A 20191-nucleotide genomic window follows, 5' to 3' on the forward strand; every position below is an offset into this window, starting at 1 on the left:
ATGATCAAGTAAAGCTAATTATCCTGTTAAGAAACAATTGGGAAGTTGGGGGAGGTTGAAAATCCTATTTTTATAAATATATCTCATTTGTGACAAGCCCAGCCACGGACATGTTGACAGAGCAGCTGCTGTGGACCAAGAGGTTCACCACTCGCGTTTTACAGGGGATGACAGCGATTATGGCTTGGGTGGGCTGCACGCTCTCTGAGAGGGAAGTGGTTACTCCGAAGGAAAGCAGAAGCTGAAAGAGGAAAGAGGAGATCGAGGCAACAGCGGTTATCTCTGGAACGGAAGTGACAGACTGGACACACCGTTCAGAAGACCACGAGACTTTGCCACGAGAAAGAAGTCCAGTTAACGCCTCAGGGGATGGGGAAGTGACATGAAGCCATTGTGGTGTTCTCCCACAAGAGAACACCTGAGCCCAGGACCAGCATGCTTTTGGTTCGTCGTTACTCTCAATTAGAGTTTGCGAAAAGAGAAAGAGAGAAAGCAAAGTTAGAAAATGGCGCTGGAGTTTATATAGTTCCTCCTATGATCTCAAGACACCCTAAAGTGGTTGAAGTACAAGTGTAGATACTGATGTTACTAAGTTTGACAAGGGGTTGTGGGGGGGGGCGGGGGGTCTCTTGGTGCAGGGGATTAACTAGTGTGCCGCCTCTGAGCCAGAAGCTCTGGGTTCCAGTCCCACTTACCTGACGAAGGAGCAGCGCTCCGAAAGCTAGTGGATTTTGCTACCAAATAAACCTGTTGGACTTTAACCTGGTTTTGTGAGACTTCTTACTGTGTTTCCAGTCCCACCCTAGGACCTGATGGTTATGGAAGGTTTATTGATAACGCGGCCAATCAGGTTAAGTATTAGCCTGTAAATCCTTCCAACATGATGGCACGTGGGTTCAGTTCCAGCCTTGGGTGACTGTCTGAGAGGAGTTTGCACGTTTCCCCGCCCCCCCCCCGCCCCCCCACGGTGTCTGCGTGAACACCCATGACTGGCACGGCGAATCACTAATTGGCCTCCCTGTAGGACTTGTTGAATACGAGCTCCCTGGGGATTGATAATTAACTCACCAGGTGGAGTTAGGTGGATTGGCCATGATAAATTGTCCATTAGTGTCAGGGGGATTAGCAGGGTAAATGTATGGGGTTACAGGGATAGGGGCCTGGGTGGGATCATTGACAGTGCAGACTCGATGGGCCGAATGGCCTCCTTCTGCACTGTAGGGATTCTATAATTCTATAAGCACGTATATAGAACCATGTATAAAGCAAGACCCCGAGAGGCTCCAATAACCTTTGAGTCCCGGTTGGGACCTGTTGTATTCACCACAGGCTCGTGGGCTATTGTTCATTTTATTTCGTGCAATAAAAGCACGGTTCCTTCAAAGCCGACTCCTGGAGCGGGTTTCCTCCGAGTGCCCCAGTTTATAGAATCCCGACAGTGCAGAAGGAGGCCATTCAGCCCATCGGGTCTGCACCGACCACAATCCCACCCAGGCCCTATTCCCGTAACCCCACCTATTTACCCTTCTAGTCCCCCTGACACTAACGGTCAATTTAGCACGGCCAATCCGCCTAACCCCGCACATCCTTGGATGTTTCGCATCTTTGGTTTCCACCCACACTCCAAAGATGTGCGGGTTGGGTTGATTGGCCGCGCTAAATTGCCCCTTAGTGTCAGGGGGATTTGCAGGGTAAATATGTGGGGTTACGGGAATGGGACGTGGGTGGCATTGTTTTCAGTGCAGGTTCGATGAGCCGAATGGCCTCCTTCTGCACAGTAGGGATTCTATTCTATTCTAAGTCTTAATGTCAGAGGGATTACCTGGGTAAGGACCTGGGGTTACGGGGATCGGGCCTGGGTGGGATTGTGGTAGGTGCCGGCTCGATGGGCTGAATGGCCTCCTTCAGCGCTGTAGGGATTCTATGATCTTGTGAACACAAGCCAATGGCAGGCGCTAAGAGAGATTTCGGGTAAGCCACGTGATGGGCAGCTTCTCCCATCACCAGATTACAGTGTGTAGAAGTGTACGTTGCTACAGCAACTCGGGACACCCAGTGAACTGTAACACATCGCCCCAACTCATTCTGGCATCTGGGGCTGAGTGTTTAGTTGGATAGATCTTGGAGACTGACGGCAGCCTGTCGCATTCCTTTAGCACGCTTCCTGAAATAGCAGTAGGCAGAGAAAAACAGCTTTGAAGTGTCTGTGGGTTCCTTCATGTTTCACAGGTTTAGCTGTGCCCCTCGGTGCTATTTCAGGAATGCAAAGCCAAAAAATCTGTTCCTCTTTTAAGCTGCGCAGCGCCACATCAGTAGCATGGGGTTTAAATTGGACAAGGAAGTGTGTGTTCAGAGTGGCAGCTAAGACCACGTTCTCAGCCACGGTCTAGTAACACTCTCATCTCTGAGTCAATGAGCTCTGGGTTCAACTCCAACCCCAGAGTCTCAAGCACATAACCTCGGCCAACTCTCCCAGTTAAGCACTGACGGAGTGCTTAGCATACAGAGAGATCTTAACATAGAGAGAGATCGAGATCTGAGCCTGATCAGGGGGATCTGGGCGTGCAGCTCCACAGTTCCCGAAAAGTGGCCACACAGATGGCCAAGGTGACTAAGAAGGCGTATGGAATACTTGCCTTCATCAGCCGGGGCACTGAGTACAAGAGTTGGCGAATCAAGGGCGGCACGGTGGCACAGTGGTTAGCACTGCTGCTGCCTCCCAGCACCAGGGACTCGGGTTCGATTCCGGCCTCAGGTGACTGTCTGTGTGGCGTTTGCACATTCTCCCCGTGTCTGCGTGGGTTTCCTCCGGGTGCTCCGGTTTCCTCCCACAGTCCAAAGATGTGCGGGATGGGTGGATTGGCCATGCTAAATTGACCCTAGTGTCAGGGGGATTAGCAGGTGAAATATGTGGGGTTATGGGAATAGGGCTTAGGTGGGATTGTGGTTGGTGCAGACTCGATGGGCCGAAAGGCCTCCTTCTGCACTGTAGGGATTCTATGATTCTGTTCTATGATTCTACTTTGCAGCTATATAAAAACCTTGGTTAGGGCGCATTTGGTGGTTTTTTTACTCATTCGTGGGACATGGGCGTCGCTGGCTAGGCCAGCATTAATTGCCCATCCCTAGTTGCCCCTTGAGAAGGTGGTGGTGAGCTGCCTTCTTGAATCGCTGCAGTCCACGTGCTGTGGGTTGACCCACAATGCCGTTAGGGAGGGAATTCCAGGATTTTGACCCAGCGACTGCGAAGGAACGGCCGATATATTTCCAAGTCAGGATGGTGAGTGGCTTGGAATATTGCGTGCAGTTCTGGGCACCACACTACCAGAAGGAAGTGGAAGCTTTGGAGAGAGTGCAGAGAAGGTTCACCAGGATGTTGCCTGGTCTCAAGGGTGTTGGCTATGAGGAAAGGTTGGATAAACTAGGATTGTTTTCACTGGAAAGACAGAGGCTGAGGGGAGACCTGATAGAGGTCTACAAAATTATGAGAGGCACAGACAGGGTGGATAGTCAGAGGCTTTTTCCTAGGGTGGAAGTGTCAATGACAAGGGGGCACAGGTTCAAGATGAGAGGGGGAAAGTTTAAGGGAGATGTGCGGGGGAAGTTTTTCACGCAGAGAGTGGTGGGTGCCTGGAACGCGCTGCCAGAGGAGGTGGTGGAAGCAGACACATTAGCAACATTTAAGAGACATCTGGATGGGTCCATGAATAGGGAGGGAATAGAGGGATAGGGACCGAGTACGGGCAAAGGGTTTTTTTAAAGTTTAGTTCAGGCATCATGATCAGCACGGGCTTGGCAGGCCGAATGGCCTGTTTCTGTGCTGTACTTTTCTTTGTTCTTTCAGTGCGCCTTTGTCAGTGGTCCCCTCCCGTTTTTCGGATGAAATGTTAAACCAGTGCCCAGTCTGCCTCCTCCACAGAATCCCTACGGTGCAGAAGGAGGCCGTTCGGCTCATTTGAGCCTGCACCAACAACAATCCCACCCAGACCCTATCCCCATCACCCCCCCACATTTGCCCCGCTAATCCCTCTAACCTTGGCATCCCGGGACACTAAGGGGCAATTTTTAGCATGGCCAATCAACCTAACACGCACATCTTTGGACCGTGGAAGGAAACCGGAGCACCCGGAGGAAACCCACGCAGACACGGGGAGAATGCATGGGGAGACAGTGACCCGAGCCGGGAATCGAACTCAGGTCCCTGGCGCTGTGAGGCAGCGGTGCTAACCACTGTGCCACCGTGCCGCCCTCAGTGGATGTTAAAGATCCACGGTGCTGTGTATGAAGAAGTGCAGCTGGGTTTGTCCTGGAATTGTGGCCAATATTTATCCCTCAACAAACGTCACTAAAACAGACAACGTGGGGGGTGGTTTTCACACCGCTCTTTGTGGCCGCACAGAGGTTGTGCCCTGGACTACATCACGGACTCCATTAGTCACAAGAACCTACGTAAACACAAGCCCTTCATTCTTTCTCTTGGAATTTGTAAAGCAAGCCCTCGGCCAGGCCAGGCGGTGGCCTAGTGGTACTGTCACTGGATCAGTAACCCAGAGACCCGGGGTAATGCTCTGGGGAGCCCGGTTCGAACCCCGCCACAGCAGATGGTCCAACTTGAATTCAATAAAAAAAAATCTGGAATTAAGAATCTACCATGAAACCATTGTCGATTGTCTGATAAACACATCTGGTTCACTAATGTCCTTTAGGGAAGGAAATCTCTCGTCCTTACCTGGTCTGGCCTACACGTGACTTCAGATCCATGGCCTGCAATTCTGTGCAGCCCCTTCAACCCTCGCTACATCACCCATCCCCACCTCCGTCTACAGGTAATGTGGCAAATACAGCTGCATGATTCAATCGCAAAGTGAGATCAGGAAAGAAGGAAGTGTCACAACCTAAGGGAAGTTTACCCGAATCATTTAAATAACAGGGTGACGTTAACTCGCAAGAGTTAAGTTATCCTGAATACTAAAAATCGCACACAAATTAGTTTGTTCTGATTTTCTTCAACAAAATACAGTCAAGTGAGTGTTGCTGAAAAAAGGCACATGTTATCGAAGTTTTACGTCTTGCACTCATCAGGTCACTTTACAAGAAGACCGAATGATAAAGGAAACAACAATTCACACTCGATGAGAGCGGTGATCGATTGGCGGTCCTTCCCGTTAGTGTTTGGTGTTCTTGGTGAATACCAAAGCTCCCTCCAAAGCACACCATCAGAAGGCAGACTAACTGCTCGCCCACCTCACTGATAACGGCGCGGTATCTGCACTGCGTGTAAGGTGGTTGCCACGATAACGGCAGAGCACTCTATGTGAAGTGCTGCAGGATGTTTTAAGAGACGCTGTGTGCAAATGCAACTTCTTTTCTCTTCCCCCACCAGATTACGGCTGAGTGTTACCTGGCAGCCGCCCAAGGTCAGCGATAGCTTTGGGCGCAAGCCAGCTCATCTCTTGGGTATTAACCGAGCAGACGAGGGTATCGGGAGGGCAAAGATGCAAAAGGAATCTCAATAAGTTTGATTTGCAAAAGCCTTCAATGTGCATTCATTTTGAAATCGCCATGGGGGGGTATGTCGAAGGCACCAAGCAGGTTTTCCTTCAAGCGCCTCTCTATCTCTGTGACCTCTTTGCGTTCTCCAACCCTCCAGGGGCTCTGCATATTTCCAGCATTGACCCTTGGTCCGAGTGCGGTCCTAAGAAGCCCTTTGGGATGTTTTACCGCATTACTGGCGCTACATAAATTCAAGTTGATGCTTTTTAGTCAGTGGAGGAATATCCAATTTACACAACACGGACATCTGAAATAACCACAGCAAAAATAAGATGAGGAAAGGCCATTCGGCCCATCGACACACCCCTATCCACCAAACACCACAACCCGATTCATGAGTCTTGCCAAAGAAAAGCTAACTGCTGGGGCAAGACCAAGAAACCGAGGGCCTATTTTTATATATATGTAGGCACTCGGTCTGTACAACTGAAGGTGAAGAAACAGGATGAGTGTTGGATACTTATTTACAAAGGATCACAGAATCCCTACAGTACAGAAGAAGGCCATTCGGCCCACCGAGTCAGCACTGACTCTCCGACAAAGCATCTCACCCAGGCACACCCCCTCCCCGCCCCATCCTCGCAACCCCACGCGTTTATCATGGCCAATCCACCCAACCTCCATACCTTGGGACACTAAGGGGCAATTTAGCGTGGCCAATCCACCTAACCCCACACATGTTCGGACTTCGCATTTGGAATACTGCGTCCAGTTCTGGTCGCCACACTACCAGAAGGACGTGGAGGCTTTGGAGAGAGTACAGAGGAGGTTTACCAGGATGTTGCCTGGTATGGAGGGGCTTAGTTATGAGGAGAGATTGGGTAAACTGGGGTTGTTCTCCCTGGAAAGACGGAGGATGAGGGGTGACTTAATAGAGGTGTATAAAATTATGAAAGGCATAGATAGGGTGAACGGTGGAAAGCTTTTCCCCAGGTTGGTGGTGACGTTCACGAGGGGTCATAGGTTCAAGGTGAAGAGGGGGAGGTTTAACACAGATATCAGAAAGACATATTTTACACAGAAGGTGGTGGGGGCCTGGAATGCGCTGCCAGGCAAGGTGGTGGAGGTGGACACACTGGGAACGTTTAAGACTTATCTAGATAGCCATATGAACGGAGTGGGAATGGAGGGATACAAAAGAATGGTCTAGTTTGGACCAGGGAGCGGCACGGGCTTGGAGGGCCGAAGGGCCTGTTCCTGGGCTGTATTGTTCTTTGTGGGTGGAAACCGGAGCATCCGGAGGAAACCCACGCGGACACGGGGAGAATGTGCAAACTCCACACAGACAGTGACCCGAGTCTGCACGTTCTCCCCGTGTCTGCGTGGGTTTTCTCCGGGTGCTCCGGTTTCTTCCCACAGTCCAAAGATGTGCGGGTTAGGTTGGTTGGACATGCTAAATTAACCGTTAGTGTCCCGGGATGTGATAGGTTAGAGGGATTAGCAGGGTAGCTAAGCGGGGATAGGACCTGGGTGGGATTGGTGTTGGTGCAGACTCGATGGGCCGAATGGCCTCCTTCTGCACTGTAGGGATTCTAAGTTGTACAAGTTGGCCTCTCGAGGGCCGCGCGGTAAGACTTCGATTAAATTACGTTTTGCAAAGTCACTGCAAAACCTTCGCCAAGGTCTAATTTTAATTTCTTTCAAAAAAGAAAACATTCATGTTTAAACCACAGCCACAGAAACAACTCTCTCTGTCTTCAACCCCGAAAAGGCCGAGACTTTCAAACATTCACATCTGCAAGGGCCAGCCCAAGGTGCAGATTCCACTGTCTGAATGAGTGCCATCCACCCCACCTCCTCTCTGCTGCTCTATGTACAGTAAGAAGTCTCACAACGCCAGGTTAAAACACTATGTACACACAGAGCAAGGATTCCAGTAAATTGTAAACATATTCAACACATATTCTTAAAGCGATGCATGGTTTAAACCACTGCAGGGTCTGAGCGGATGTTGCATACTAACTTGTGGTTTAAGTGATTAATCCCACATTGCTTGCACATGGTATCACAGTGGCATCCACTTGCGACCATATGTTTTTCAGAAACAACAGTTCATGGAATCATTGAATCCCTACAGTGCAGAAGGAGGCCATTTGGTCCGTCGAGTCTGCACCGACAGCAATCCCGCCCAGGCCCTATCCCCACAGCCCCACGTATTTACCCTGCTGATCCCCCTGACACTAAGGGGCAACGTAGCATGGCCAATCCACCTAACCCTGGAGGGTGGGAGGGAGCACAGTAAGAAGTCTCACAACACCAGGTTAAAGTCCAACGCCGGCAGCTCCACATCACGGGTGGGAGGAAACCAGAGCACCAGGAAGAAACCCAAGCAGACACCGAGGGAACGTGCAAACTGCACACAGACAGTCATTCGGAATCGAACCCGGGTCCCTGGCGCTGTGAGGCAGCAGTGCTAACCACTGTGGCACCATGCCGCCCTAATTCACATTTTAAAGTTTATTTATTAGTGTCGCGAGTAGGCTTACATTAACACTGCAATGAAGTTACTGTGAAAATCCTCCAGTCGCCACACTGGCGCCTGTTCGGGTAACACTGAGGGAGAATTGAGCATGGCCAATGCACCTAATCAGCATGTCTATTGGACTGTGGGAGGAAACCGGTCACTGTCTGTGTGGAGTCTGCACGTTCTCCCCGTGTCTGCGTGGGTTTCCTCCAGGTGCTCCGGTTTCCTCCCACAGTCCAAAGATGTGCAGGTTTGATGGATTGGCCGTGCCAAATTGCCCCTTAGTATCAGAGGGACTAGCTTGGGTAACTGCATGGGGTTATGGGGATAGGGCCTGGGTGGTGCAGACTTGATGGGCCGATTGGCCTCCTTCTGTACTGTAGGGATTCTATGATTCTATTGTTTCTTGCACAAAACATACCGTTCATAGAGTCCACAGGGTAAAAAGAAAAGCAGAGAGTGCAGAATGTAGTGTTCCAGTCATAGCTAGGGTGCAGAGAAAGGTCAACTTAATGCAAGGTAGGTCTATTCAAGTCTGATGGCAGCAGGGAAGAAGCTGTTCTTGAGTTCAGTTTATTGACTTTATTGATTATTGCCACAAGTAGCCAGTTGGTACGTGATCTCACACTTTTATATGGGTTTTAGCTGGAATCTCAAAGTTGGAAGGACAGAGATTTAGGGAAGGAAGCCTAGAACTTGGGATCTAAATAGATGAATGATAGCGGAAGGGAAAAAATATACATGAAGTAGGAAATGGAATTCTGAGACATTAAGTTTGTTTATTAGTGTCACAAGTAGGCTTGTATTAACACTGTAATGGAGTTACTGGGAAATCCCCGAGTCGCCACACTCCGGCGCCTGTTCGGGTACACTGAGGGAGAATTTAGCACGGCCAATGCACCCTAACCATCACGTCTTTCGGACTGTGGGAGAAAACCAGAGCACCCGGAGGAAACCCACGCAGACATGGGGAGAATGTGTAAACTCTGCATAGACAGTGACCCAAACCAGGAATCGAACCCACTTCCCTGGCGCTGTGAGGCAGCAGTGCTAACCACTGTGCCACCATTGTGCCCCAGCCAGGAGCCTGGCTCACAGGGTATACTGGTCCGAGAGCTGGCAAAACGGGACTGTCGCCCAAACTCAAACGCGCTCTCGAAAGCAGTGAGACTTTGACATTAGAAGCCGAGGGAGCGTTCGACCACCCCATAATACACACACAAAACTGCATTTCAGAGTAAACTGTGAGAGCAAGAATAGAAAAATAACTTCAAACAGGTCAGCAAGTTTCAAAAGTGGCGTATTCTGGGCATAATTAGTGAGAGTGGCAGAGGGGTGATGTTACTGGATTAGTAATCCAGAGGCCTGGACTAATAGAGTAGAATAAAATCCCTACAGTGCAGAAGGAGGCCATTCAGCCCATCGAGTCTGCACCGACCACAATCCCACCCAGGCCCTATCCCCATAACCCCACACATTTACACTGCTAATCCCCCTGACACTAAGGGGCAATTCAGCACGGCCAATCAACCTAACTTGCACATCTTTGGACTGTGGGAGGAAACCGGAGCACCCGGAGGAAACCCACGCAGACACGGCGAGAACATGCAAACTCCACAGAGACAGTGACCAGAGGTTGGAATCGAACCCGGGGACCCTGGCGCTGTCAGGCAGCTGTGCTAACCACTGTGCCACCCCCACTGTGCCACCGTGCTGCCCCCACTGTGCCACTATGCCGCCTAGAAAGGTCCAGAAAGATCAGTTCAAATCTCCTCACAGCAGCTGGGGGAACCTAAATTCAAAATAATTTATAAGCCTGGAATAAAATGCAAGTGCCTGTAAATAACAATCATGAAACTCCCCGCCTGTCATAAACACCCATCTCGTTTACTAATGTCCCTTTAGGGAAGGAAATCTGCCATCCTCGCCCCATAATACACACGCAAAACTCCATTTCAGAGTAAACTGCGAGAGCAAGAATAGAAAGGTAACTTCATACAGGTCAGCAAGTTTCAAAAGTGACATATTCTGGGCATAATTAGCGAAAGTGGCTGAGTGATGGCGTTACTGGACTAGTAATCCAGAGGCCTAGACTAATAGACAGTCCAAAGATGTGTGGGTTAGGTTGATTGGCCATGCTAAAATTGCCCCTTTGTGTCCTGAGATGCGTAGGTTAGAGGGATTAGCGGGTAAATATGTTGGGATATGGGGGTAGGGCCTGGGTGGGATTGTGGCCGGTGCAGACTCGATGGGCCAAATGGCCTCTTTCTGCACTGTAGGGTTTCTATGATTCTACGAACAGAATCCCTACAGCGCAGAAGGAGGCCATTCGGCCCATTGAGTAACAGTGGGGGCGGCACGGTGGTTAGCACCGCTGCCTCACAGCGCCACAGGAACCCGGGAACGATCCCAGCCTCGGGTCACTGTCTGTGTGGAGACCAGGGCGCTAGTTCAAATGCCACGCAACAGGGAGGTTGGGATCATGCCTGTGGACTGAGCAAAGGCGTTCCACAAAAACGGTCACCCAGTCCGAGCTTGGTCTCCCCAGTGTAAAGGAGACCACAGGTGGCACAGTGGGTTAGCACTGCAGCCTCACAGCGCCAGGGACCCGAGTTCGATTCCCGGCTTGGGTCACCGCCTGTGCGGAGTCTGCACGTTCTCCCCGTGTCGGCGTGGGTTTTCCTCCGGGTGCTCCGGTTTCCTCCCACAGTCCGAAAGACGTGCTGGTTCGGTGCTCAATTCTCCCTCAGTGTAACCCGAACAGGCGCCGGAGTGTGGCGGCTGGGGGGGGATTTTCACAGTAACTTCATCGCAGTGTTAATGCAAGCCTACTTGTGACGTTAATAAATAAACTTAAAGACTTAAATTGGGAGCAGCAAATATAATAGACCAGATTAGTTGCTCTGAACAGAAACCGTCCTTATGGCTACCCCGGTGAGAGCCCAGAGCTGCTGATCCCGCCTTGGTTTATGGTTATGCGAAGGCAGTGGACAAAGATGTGTAGGTTAGAGGGATTGGCCATGCTAAATTGCCCATTAGTATCAGGGGGATTACCAGTGTAAATACGTGGAGATACAGGGATAGGGGCCTGGGCGGGACACTGACAATGCAGGCAGCGTTCTCCATTCACACCCCTCTAGACATCTAAGGCATTCGAAGCGTTTTGTTGGTGGGACCTCCTCAACAGATACTGAAATGCAAACCAGGGTGAAATGAAGGGCCAGGAAATTAGGCCGCAAGCCACTGGGAGACACACGTCTGAATCTGAGGCAGAGAGAGATCCGCGAGCGGCCGTTAGTGAGACAAACTCGGCACTGAAAGATTGGAAAATAAGACAGGAACCAAACCCACTCAGTGGAACATCTCTCGCTGAAAACACAAGCAGAACAACAACAAGAAAAGAAATCAATGGCAGGGGCGGTAAAGGTTAAGGGGAGGGGGGGCGGCGGTCTGGGTCAGTCGCTCGCAGTACGCAGGCAACCGGCATGCTGCAAATGAAAAGCAGATTCTGAGTGTGTCGGAAGTGGCAACGGCCTGTGGGAGCTGAGAGGAAGCTCAGGGTGCAGGGTGGCGAGTTTGGACCATACGTGATATACCGCACTGCCTGACAATAAACGGAAATACGTTACCTTGAAGCATGCTGCAATGGCAAGAGAGAGAGAGACGGGGTGGGGGAAAGAAAAAAAGTACTGTCACTAATTCAACTGGCAAACATCTTGAGCAGAGGAAGGAAACCAGTGAACGGCAGACAAAGTCTGTGCGAGCCAAGGGGGTGTTAGTGCACGTCGCTGCCTTCCACAGGCCAACACAGGATGTGGGCTATGTGCAGACGTGAGCAGCAGAAATCAAACCGCATGGCCACATTTGTCATCTGCAGCCGGCTGGGGTGCAGCACGTTCTGAGCACTGGACTGACCACCGGTGTTAAAAAAACAGCAGATCCTGCGGACCTGGCCAGCTCGGCCTCCCTGCTAATATCTCATGGAAACAAGCCACCGCACCCTCAACTCGTGTGGCGATACCTGGAGGGGTGCGGGTGGAGAATGCTGCCTCCGCTGTCGGCGTCACATCCAGGCCCCATCCTCATAACCCCACGTATTTACACTGGTAATCCCCCAACACTAAGGGATAATTTAACATGGCCAATCCCCCTAATCTGCACATCTTTGAACACTAAGGGTCAATTTAGCATGGCCAATCCACCTGACCTACACATCTTTGGACACTAAGGGGCAATTTAGCATGGCCAATCCACCTGACCTACACATCTTTGGACACTAAGGGGCAATTTAGCATGGCCAATCCACCTGACCTACACATCTTTGGACACTAAGGGTCAATTTAGCATGGCCAATCCACCTGACCTACACATCTTTGAACACTAAGGGGCAATTTAGCATGGCCAATCCACCTGACCTACACATCTTTGGACACTAAGGGTCAATTTAGCATGGCCAATCCCCCTAATCTGCACATCTTTGGACACTAAGGGTCAATTTAGCATGGCCAATCCACCTGACCTACACATCTTTGGACACTAAGGGGCAATTTAGCATGGCCAATCCACCTGACCTACACATCTTTGGACACTAAGGGGCAATTTCACATGGCCAATCCCTCTAACATGCACATCTTTGCAGTGTGGGAGGAAACCGGAGCACCCGGAGGAAACCCACGCAGACACGGGGAGAACGTACAGACTCCACACAGACAGATACCCAAGGCTGGAATGGAACCCGTGTCCCTGGCGCTGTGAGGCTGCAGTGCTAACCACTGTGCCACCCTCTGAAGCAAAGTAAACAATGAGGCAAGTCAGTTGTGACAGTAGGGCTGGAAAGGGTTGCAGTGAGGATTGGCCACATTTACAGAAGGCCACGTTGTGTACACAACCTCAAACCGATCACACACATCCGTGTACCATCGAGGTTGTCCAATCTCTGAGCACCAGTCGAGTCCAGTAATGGATACCAGATCAGGGGGTGGGAGCTGGGTTTTCCAAAAATAAATCTCCGTCTTATAAAAATAAAGTCAACCAAATAACCCTCTGCACAGCAAGTGATAAAACTGGCCACTCCACCTGACGTGCATGCTCAATGAACTAAGCAGTAGTTCTGTGCCCTTTCGATACTCACCCCCTCCCTTGACAAATTTATTAGCATTCCTGAAGTGGCAACAAACAGGACAGATAAAGGGGAACCAGTAGATGTAATATACTTGGATTTCCAAAAAGCGTTCACTAAGGTACCGCACAATAGGCTACTTAAAAGATTAGCGCCCATGGTTGGGGTTGGTGTATTAGCACGGATAAGGGTTTGGTTGACTGATAGAAATCAGAGGCCAGAATTCTCCGGCCGTTCACACCCCGCTACTGCTGCCAGCTAGAATGGAAAATTTGGCGATCAGCCAAATCTTCATTCACGGCAGCGGGACAGGAGAATCTCAGCTGCGGGCGAGGTCGGAAAATCCGGCCCAGAGTTGGGAAAAGAGAGGCATTTTTGCAGGATGGCAACTTGAATTAGTGGGGCGCCACAGGGGTCAGTCCCGGGGCCACAATTATTTACAATATATATTCATGGCTTGGACAAGGCAAGTGAATGTACCATTGCTAAATTCGTGGTTAGCACAAAAATAAGTGGGAGAGGCAAGCGGTGAGGTTGACTTAAAGAGTCTATAGATGGATATAGACAGAATAAGTCTGTGGGCAGATGGAACATAAAGTAGGAAAATGAGAAGCTATGCACTTTGGTAGGAAGAATAAAGGAGCTGATTTTTATTTAAATGGAGAAAGACTGCAGAAAGCTGCAGCTCAGAGGGATCTGGGGGTCCTTGTGCATAAATCACAAAAAGGTAGCATGCAACTTCAGCAGGTAATTGGGAAGACAAATGGAATGTTTAAAGGGAATGGAACATTGGGAAGTCTCGCTAAAACTATACAAGGCACCAGTTGGACCTCACCTGGAACACTGGGAACTGTTTTGGTCCCCTTCTCGAAGGACAGATATACCGGTATTGGAGGCAGTCCAGACAAGGTTCACTGGGTCAATCCTGGGTACGGAGGGATTTTCCTATGTGGAGAGATTGAGTAGGTTGGGCCTGCACTCACTGGAGCTTAGAATGATGAGAGGCGAGCTTATTGAGACATACAGGATTCTCAGGGGGCTTGACAGGGCGGACGCTGAGAGGTCATTACCAGAGGGCATAATCTCAGAATAAAGGTTTGCCCATTTAAGGCAGAGATGAGGAGGAATTTCTTCTCTCTGTCGGGAGTGAATCGGTGGAACTCTTTACTGTAGAGTCTGGACTGTTAAGTGTGTTCAAGGCGGAGATGGATAGATTTTTAATTAGAAAGGGAATCGAGGGTTATGGGGATAAGGCAGGAAAGTGGAATTGAGGATTTTCACATCAGATCAGTCATGATCTCATGGAGTGGCGGAGCAGACTCGATGGGCCGAATGGCCTACTTCTGCTCCTATGTGTTATGGAGTCCATGATGGGGACAGTTTTGAAATCAACCAAAGTGTGGGCAGTGCAAGAAACACCTTCAACTAATATATGGGGGAAATTGGAAAGAAGGGAATGGAGAATACGGAGTTCCTCCCTGAATCCCAAACTGGATCCCTGATCCAAAGTACATCCCCAAAGATGCACAAATCCACAGGGACTCCCAGGCCCATTGCAATTATTTATCGAGGTACAAACAAAATCTGTACCAACAATGCCACACTCTGGAAGCTCTGACAGTTGTCCCCTTATCTTAGGAAGATGCCCGAGCAGCAGTGACAGAAGTTCTTTGCTTTCTGCCTTTACCAGAATCAGAGAAACTTTACAGTGCAGAAAGGGACCATTCGGCCCATCGAGTCTACTCTTTCTCTCTCTAGAAAGAGCATTCTACCTAGTCCCACTCATCCCAGCCTTATCCCCCTCAACATTCATATTCCTTCTTTTCAGAGAGCAATCCAATTCCTTTCCGAAGACCTCGATCGAATCTGCCTCCACCACCCTCTCGGGAAGCTAGTTCCAGACTCCAACCACCCTCTGGGCGAAAACAAAAACGTCCTCACATCGCTTCCTCCTTCTGCCCCATTATTTTGAATCTGTGCCCTCTGGTTACAGATTCATAGGCGTTTACAGCACATTCGACCCTTCGTGTCCACGCCGGTCAACAAAGATCTTACTACACTAATCTCGTTTTCCAGCTCTTGGCCCGTAGCCCTAGAGGTTACAGCGGTGCAAGTGAATATCTAAATACTTCTCAAATGTTACAAGAGGTTTCTACCTCAATCGCCCTTTCAGGCAGTGAGTTCCAGAATCCCGCCATCCCCTGGGTGAAAAAGCTTTCTTCTCAACTCCCCCCTTAGCCTTCTACCTCTTGCCCCTAAATCTATCCCCCCTGGTTATTGCCCCCTCTACTTTTCTTTGTACATAAAAGAAACAGTGTCAGTGTTCTGCGTAGTGGGCAGGCGCTTTTCAAAAAAGGGACTGGATTAATTTAATATCTGCAGTGAGGAAAAAGTTGGGATTTGTAAGGATGAAGTGACAGATCACCTAACTGAAGGGAAATTAAATAGAAGCAGACAAAACAAAATACCAGAAATAGAAGACAGTGTTTGCCGTAACCGATGCTGCTCTTTAAGGTGCTGATGGGTGAAATGCAGTGGATGTGGTATATATGGACTTTCAGCAAACTTTTGGCAAGGAGCATGCAGCAGACTAATGGAGAGGATTAACAGGTATGTTATTGGGGGAGGGTTTCACCATGGATCCAGACTGTTTGAAAGGGACAGAAGGTAGTGTAGAAGTTGAAGACAGTTTCTCAGAATGGGAGGGAGTAGTGATATTACATAGAATCCTGTCCATTAGCCAGCTTCCTCTGATGAGTTTCAGCTGAAATCAGTTTTAACCCAGTTCAGAGTACGCATAAATCACCAGGACTGAACCAATGCCACATTCTCTCCGGTTAGCATTTCAAGTAACGCAAACAACGCACTGGGAAGAAAATATGGACGTCATGGTGGTTAGCACTGCTACCTCACAGCACCAGGGTCCCTGGTTTGATTCCCGGCTTGGGTCACTCTCTGTGCGGAGTCTGCACGTTGTCCCCGTGTCTGTGTGGGTTTCCTCCAGGTGCTCTGGTTTCCTCCCACAGTCCGAATGACGTGCTGGTTAGGGTGTATTGGCCATGCTAAATTCTCCCTCAGTGTACCCGAACAGGCGCCGGAGTGGGGCGACTAGGGGATTTTCACAGTAACTTCATTGGAGCTTTAATGAAAGCCTACTTGTGACACCAATAAATAAACTTTAAACTTTAAAATGACGCACGCACATTTTCCCCACTGTGCTGCTGTATTTTACACATACAGATCATTTCAATACCAACACCAGGACAGATACAATGGTAATATCAATGTAATATGGATCATAGATAGATTCAAACTCAATGAATCTCTGTCGATAATATAAATCCCTGGGTGCTAAATGGAGTTAGGTACAAATTCAACAAAGCATTACTGTCATGAGGGAAATTGATGAATATCAGTGCGGTCTCAGTAGTATAGAAACAAGCTAACAGGTTAGTTATTGCTGCCAAAAAAATCCTCTGAACTGGTTAACCGTCGACTGTTCGCCACACATTTATAACCAGCAAGCTTACAGAATCCATGGATGGGAATACACAAGATAACAGTAACACTGGCTATGATCTGTAGTCACCTGTAACTCTATAGTAACCTGTTATATATTTAAAAGGGTTGCAGGTTGCTTTAAGAGCTGAGCATATAATTTGATGGTGATGTCATTAGAGTGCTGTTTTAGGGAATGCGGTGGTTCAAGGCGGTGGCTCATCACCCCCCCTCCGCAAGTGGCAGTTAGGAATGGGCAATAAACACTGGGTCTCGTCACGGACACCCACATCCCATGAATGATAAAAAAAAATCTAGGTAGTGTTCACAGGACATGAAATATTGTTGCGTCTGCAAAATAACTTACTGAGTGAAAATCATAGCACAGACTTACTTCCAAGAGGAAAGGTGTGACTGGAATAAATGTCTTGGTGCAGTCGGAAAGCAGCGTCAGCGCACGGACACAGTGCAGCCGAAGAGGATAATATCGAGCTGTGGGCACCAGCCTGAAAAACAAATTCAACACATAATCACAACTGGTATTGTGACGGTATTGATTATGTATATACACGCACACACACGGATGCACACAGACATGCACACGGAAAAGCACGCACACGGACACGCATGCACGCACACGAACATACACGGAAAAGCACACACACGGGGACACGCACACACACACACAGGGACACACACACAAACACACGGACACACACACACACACACGGACACACACACGGGGACACACACACACACACGGGGACACACGCACACACACCACGGGGACACACGCACACGGGGACACACACACACACCACGGGGACACACACACCACGGGGACACACACACCACGGGGACACACACACACCACGGGGACACACACACACCACGGGGACACACACACACCACGGGGACACACACACACCACGGGGACACACACACACCACGGGGACACACACACACCACGGACACACACACACACCACGGGGACACACACACCACGGGGACACACACACCACGGGGACACACACACACACGCACCATGGGGACACACACACACACACACACCACGGGGACACACACACACACCGAGACACACTCGGGGCCACACATGGGGACACACACACACACATGGGGACGGATGCACACGCACACACATGAACACACACTCGTGTAGACACACTCGTGATGATACACACGATCACACACATGCGCACACGCATTCACAAGGATACACTGTCTTCTTTATGAAAGTTAGATCATATAGAAAATACAAAGCAGCTCAAATATTTACGGTAGTTGGATCGTTTTAAACCCTGCGCCTGATTCGTTTAATGCGTGAATATTTCACATTTGCATTTAAGATGTGTTTTCTTTTACACACAGCAGTCATTGGACTCATCCCCTCATCGACGCCTGTGTTCCGAGGCTTCCAATTAACAAGTGTGGCTGCAGTGTGCACCAGGGGGGCACGGAGATGATAATTAAGCATTTAACTGGGCACTGCACATTGACTTTGCCCCTCAATAACACTTATCTGCTAATGTGGTCTTCCTGTCTTATCAGCAGTTGCCAGAGCCTCTCGACAGAGCCGCTCTGTATCGATCGACACAGGGGCGGCGGGGAAGAGTTATCCTTGCTGCCTTACTGCTGCAACGCGACATCTCCCAATCCAAACATACAGAGGCCACTTAAATCACACCATACACCCAACAACATCTTGCATTCATGTAGCACCTTTATCTTGGCAAACAGGCACCTAACGCCCTTAAAGTCTGAGGTCACGTAACAACTGACCCAAGAACAGCTCCTTCCCTGCGGCCATCAGACTTTTGAATGGACCTGCCTCGCATTAAGTTGATCTTTCTCTACACCCTGGCTATGACTGTAACACTACATTCTGCAGCCCCTTCTTTCCTGCTCTATGAACGGTATGCTTTGTCTGTATAGTGCGCAAGAAACAATACTTTTCACTCTATACTAATACATGTGACAATAATAAATCAAATCAAATCAAATCCCTGGAGTGCAGAAAAGGCCATTCGGCCCATTGAGTCTGCACCAACTCTCTGACAGACTATCTTACCCAGTTCCTCTCCCTCACCCTGTCCCTGTAACCCTGCACATTCCCAAAGGCTAATTCCCCTAACCAAAACATCCTGGGACACTAAGACGCATTTCAGCATGGCCAATCCACCTAAACTGGAACATCTTTGGCCTGTGGGAAGAAACCGGAGCACTCGGAGGAAACCCACGCAGACACGGGGAGAATGTGCAAATTCCGCACAAACAGTCACCTATGGCCGGAATTGAACCCGGATGCCTGGAGCTGTGAGGCTGCAGTGCTAACCACCGTGCCACCCAGCCGCCCCCCACCCCCCTTTAAGTGACTCCTTGTATATTTCTTCATTAATTGGGCAGCACGCTGGCACAGTGGTTAGCACCGCTGCCTCACAGCACCAGGGACCCGGGTTCAAATCCAGCCTCGGGTGACTGCGGGGAATTTGCACATTCTCCCCGTGGTCTGTGTGGGTTTCCTCCGGGTGCTCCGGTTTCCTCCCACAGTCTGAAAGACGTGCTGGTTAGGTTGAGTGGCCATGATAATTGCCTCTTAGTGTCAGTTTTATTTTGTATTATCAGTGCCATTCCATCTATAACCAGCAGGCTGTGTTGTTACTGCAGCAGCATAATTGCTAGATTGTTTGTTTTGATCTGGATGAATGCACTTAGAGCAGAAATAAACCTCAAAATTGGTTTCTCTCCGGAAGGTAAGGGGCGGGACTTAAATCACTAGAAAGCTGGCTGAGAGCAGCAGACACTGAGGCACCCCTGACACTAAGAAGCAATTATCAGGCCCTGCACAGAAACATGACTAAAATACATTTCTTAAAGGCACAGTATCGTCACAACAACTTCACCCAAGCTGGCTGGATCTTTAGCTGCGAAGGGCCCCAAAGTTTGGAAAACACTCCCTGAACATGCCTACTTCTCACTGGTCAAGATCTATTTTTTTACCACGCTTCAGGTTAAACGTTCTAAAGCCTCACGTAGCTCTGGACTCGATTCTAATCCTTAAGGCGAGTGGGTTTTGAGCGAGTTAAAATCAAGCCCTCGAGATCAAATTTTGTTTGCCAACAAAAGTGTCTTGGAATTTTAACTACACCAAAGGTGCTATGCCAATGCACATTGTTGGTGAATCTAACCACAACCATTGGCTAAGAGACAGCTGCATCCAAAACCATATTTTTAAACTTGTGCCCCGTGCTCATGTTCAAAATGAACTGCGAAACGAGGGACATTGAAGGGAAAAAGCAAGCAGAATAATTGCATTGAAATACAAAAAAAGGGACTCTCCATTTTAAAAGTTTGGGTTGATGGAGGAAATTCCATTGTTACAACAATAAACCGTTCCTCATAAAACATGCCACTATTTGCACTTTCTTTAGTCTTTAACATTACCATTAACACTTCCTTTGTCTTGTGTCCCTGAGATCTTTGTCAAATCATAGAAATCATAGAAACCCTACAGTGCAGAAGCAGGCCATTCGGCCCAT

The 20191-nt window shown here is 49.2% G+C and overlaps 1 protein-coding gene across 1 annotated transcript in view; it reads right to left on the bottom strand.

Moving 5' to 3' along the window:
• Positions 1 to 20191, bottom strand: part of noc2l (NOC2-like nucleolar associated transcriptional repressor) — a 170326-nt gene that overhangs the window by 72151 nt on the left and 77984 nt on the right. Inside the window, 1 exon segment of the mRNA XM_078238736.1 lies at positions 17029 to 17140. Within this exon segment, the coding sequence (XP_078094862.1) occupies positions 17029 to 17140 (112 nt within the window).

Source organism: Mustelus asterias, chromosome 22, assembly GCF_964213995.1.
Source record: "Mustelus asterias chromosome 22, sMusAst1.hap1.1, whole genome shotgun sequence".
Lineage (NCBI taxonomy): Eukaryota > Metazoa > Chordata > Chondrichthyes > Carcharhiniformes > Triakidae > Mustelus > Mustelus asterias.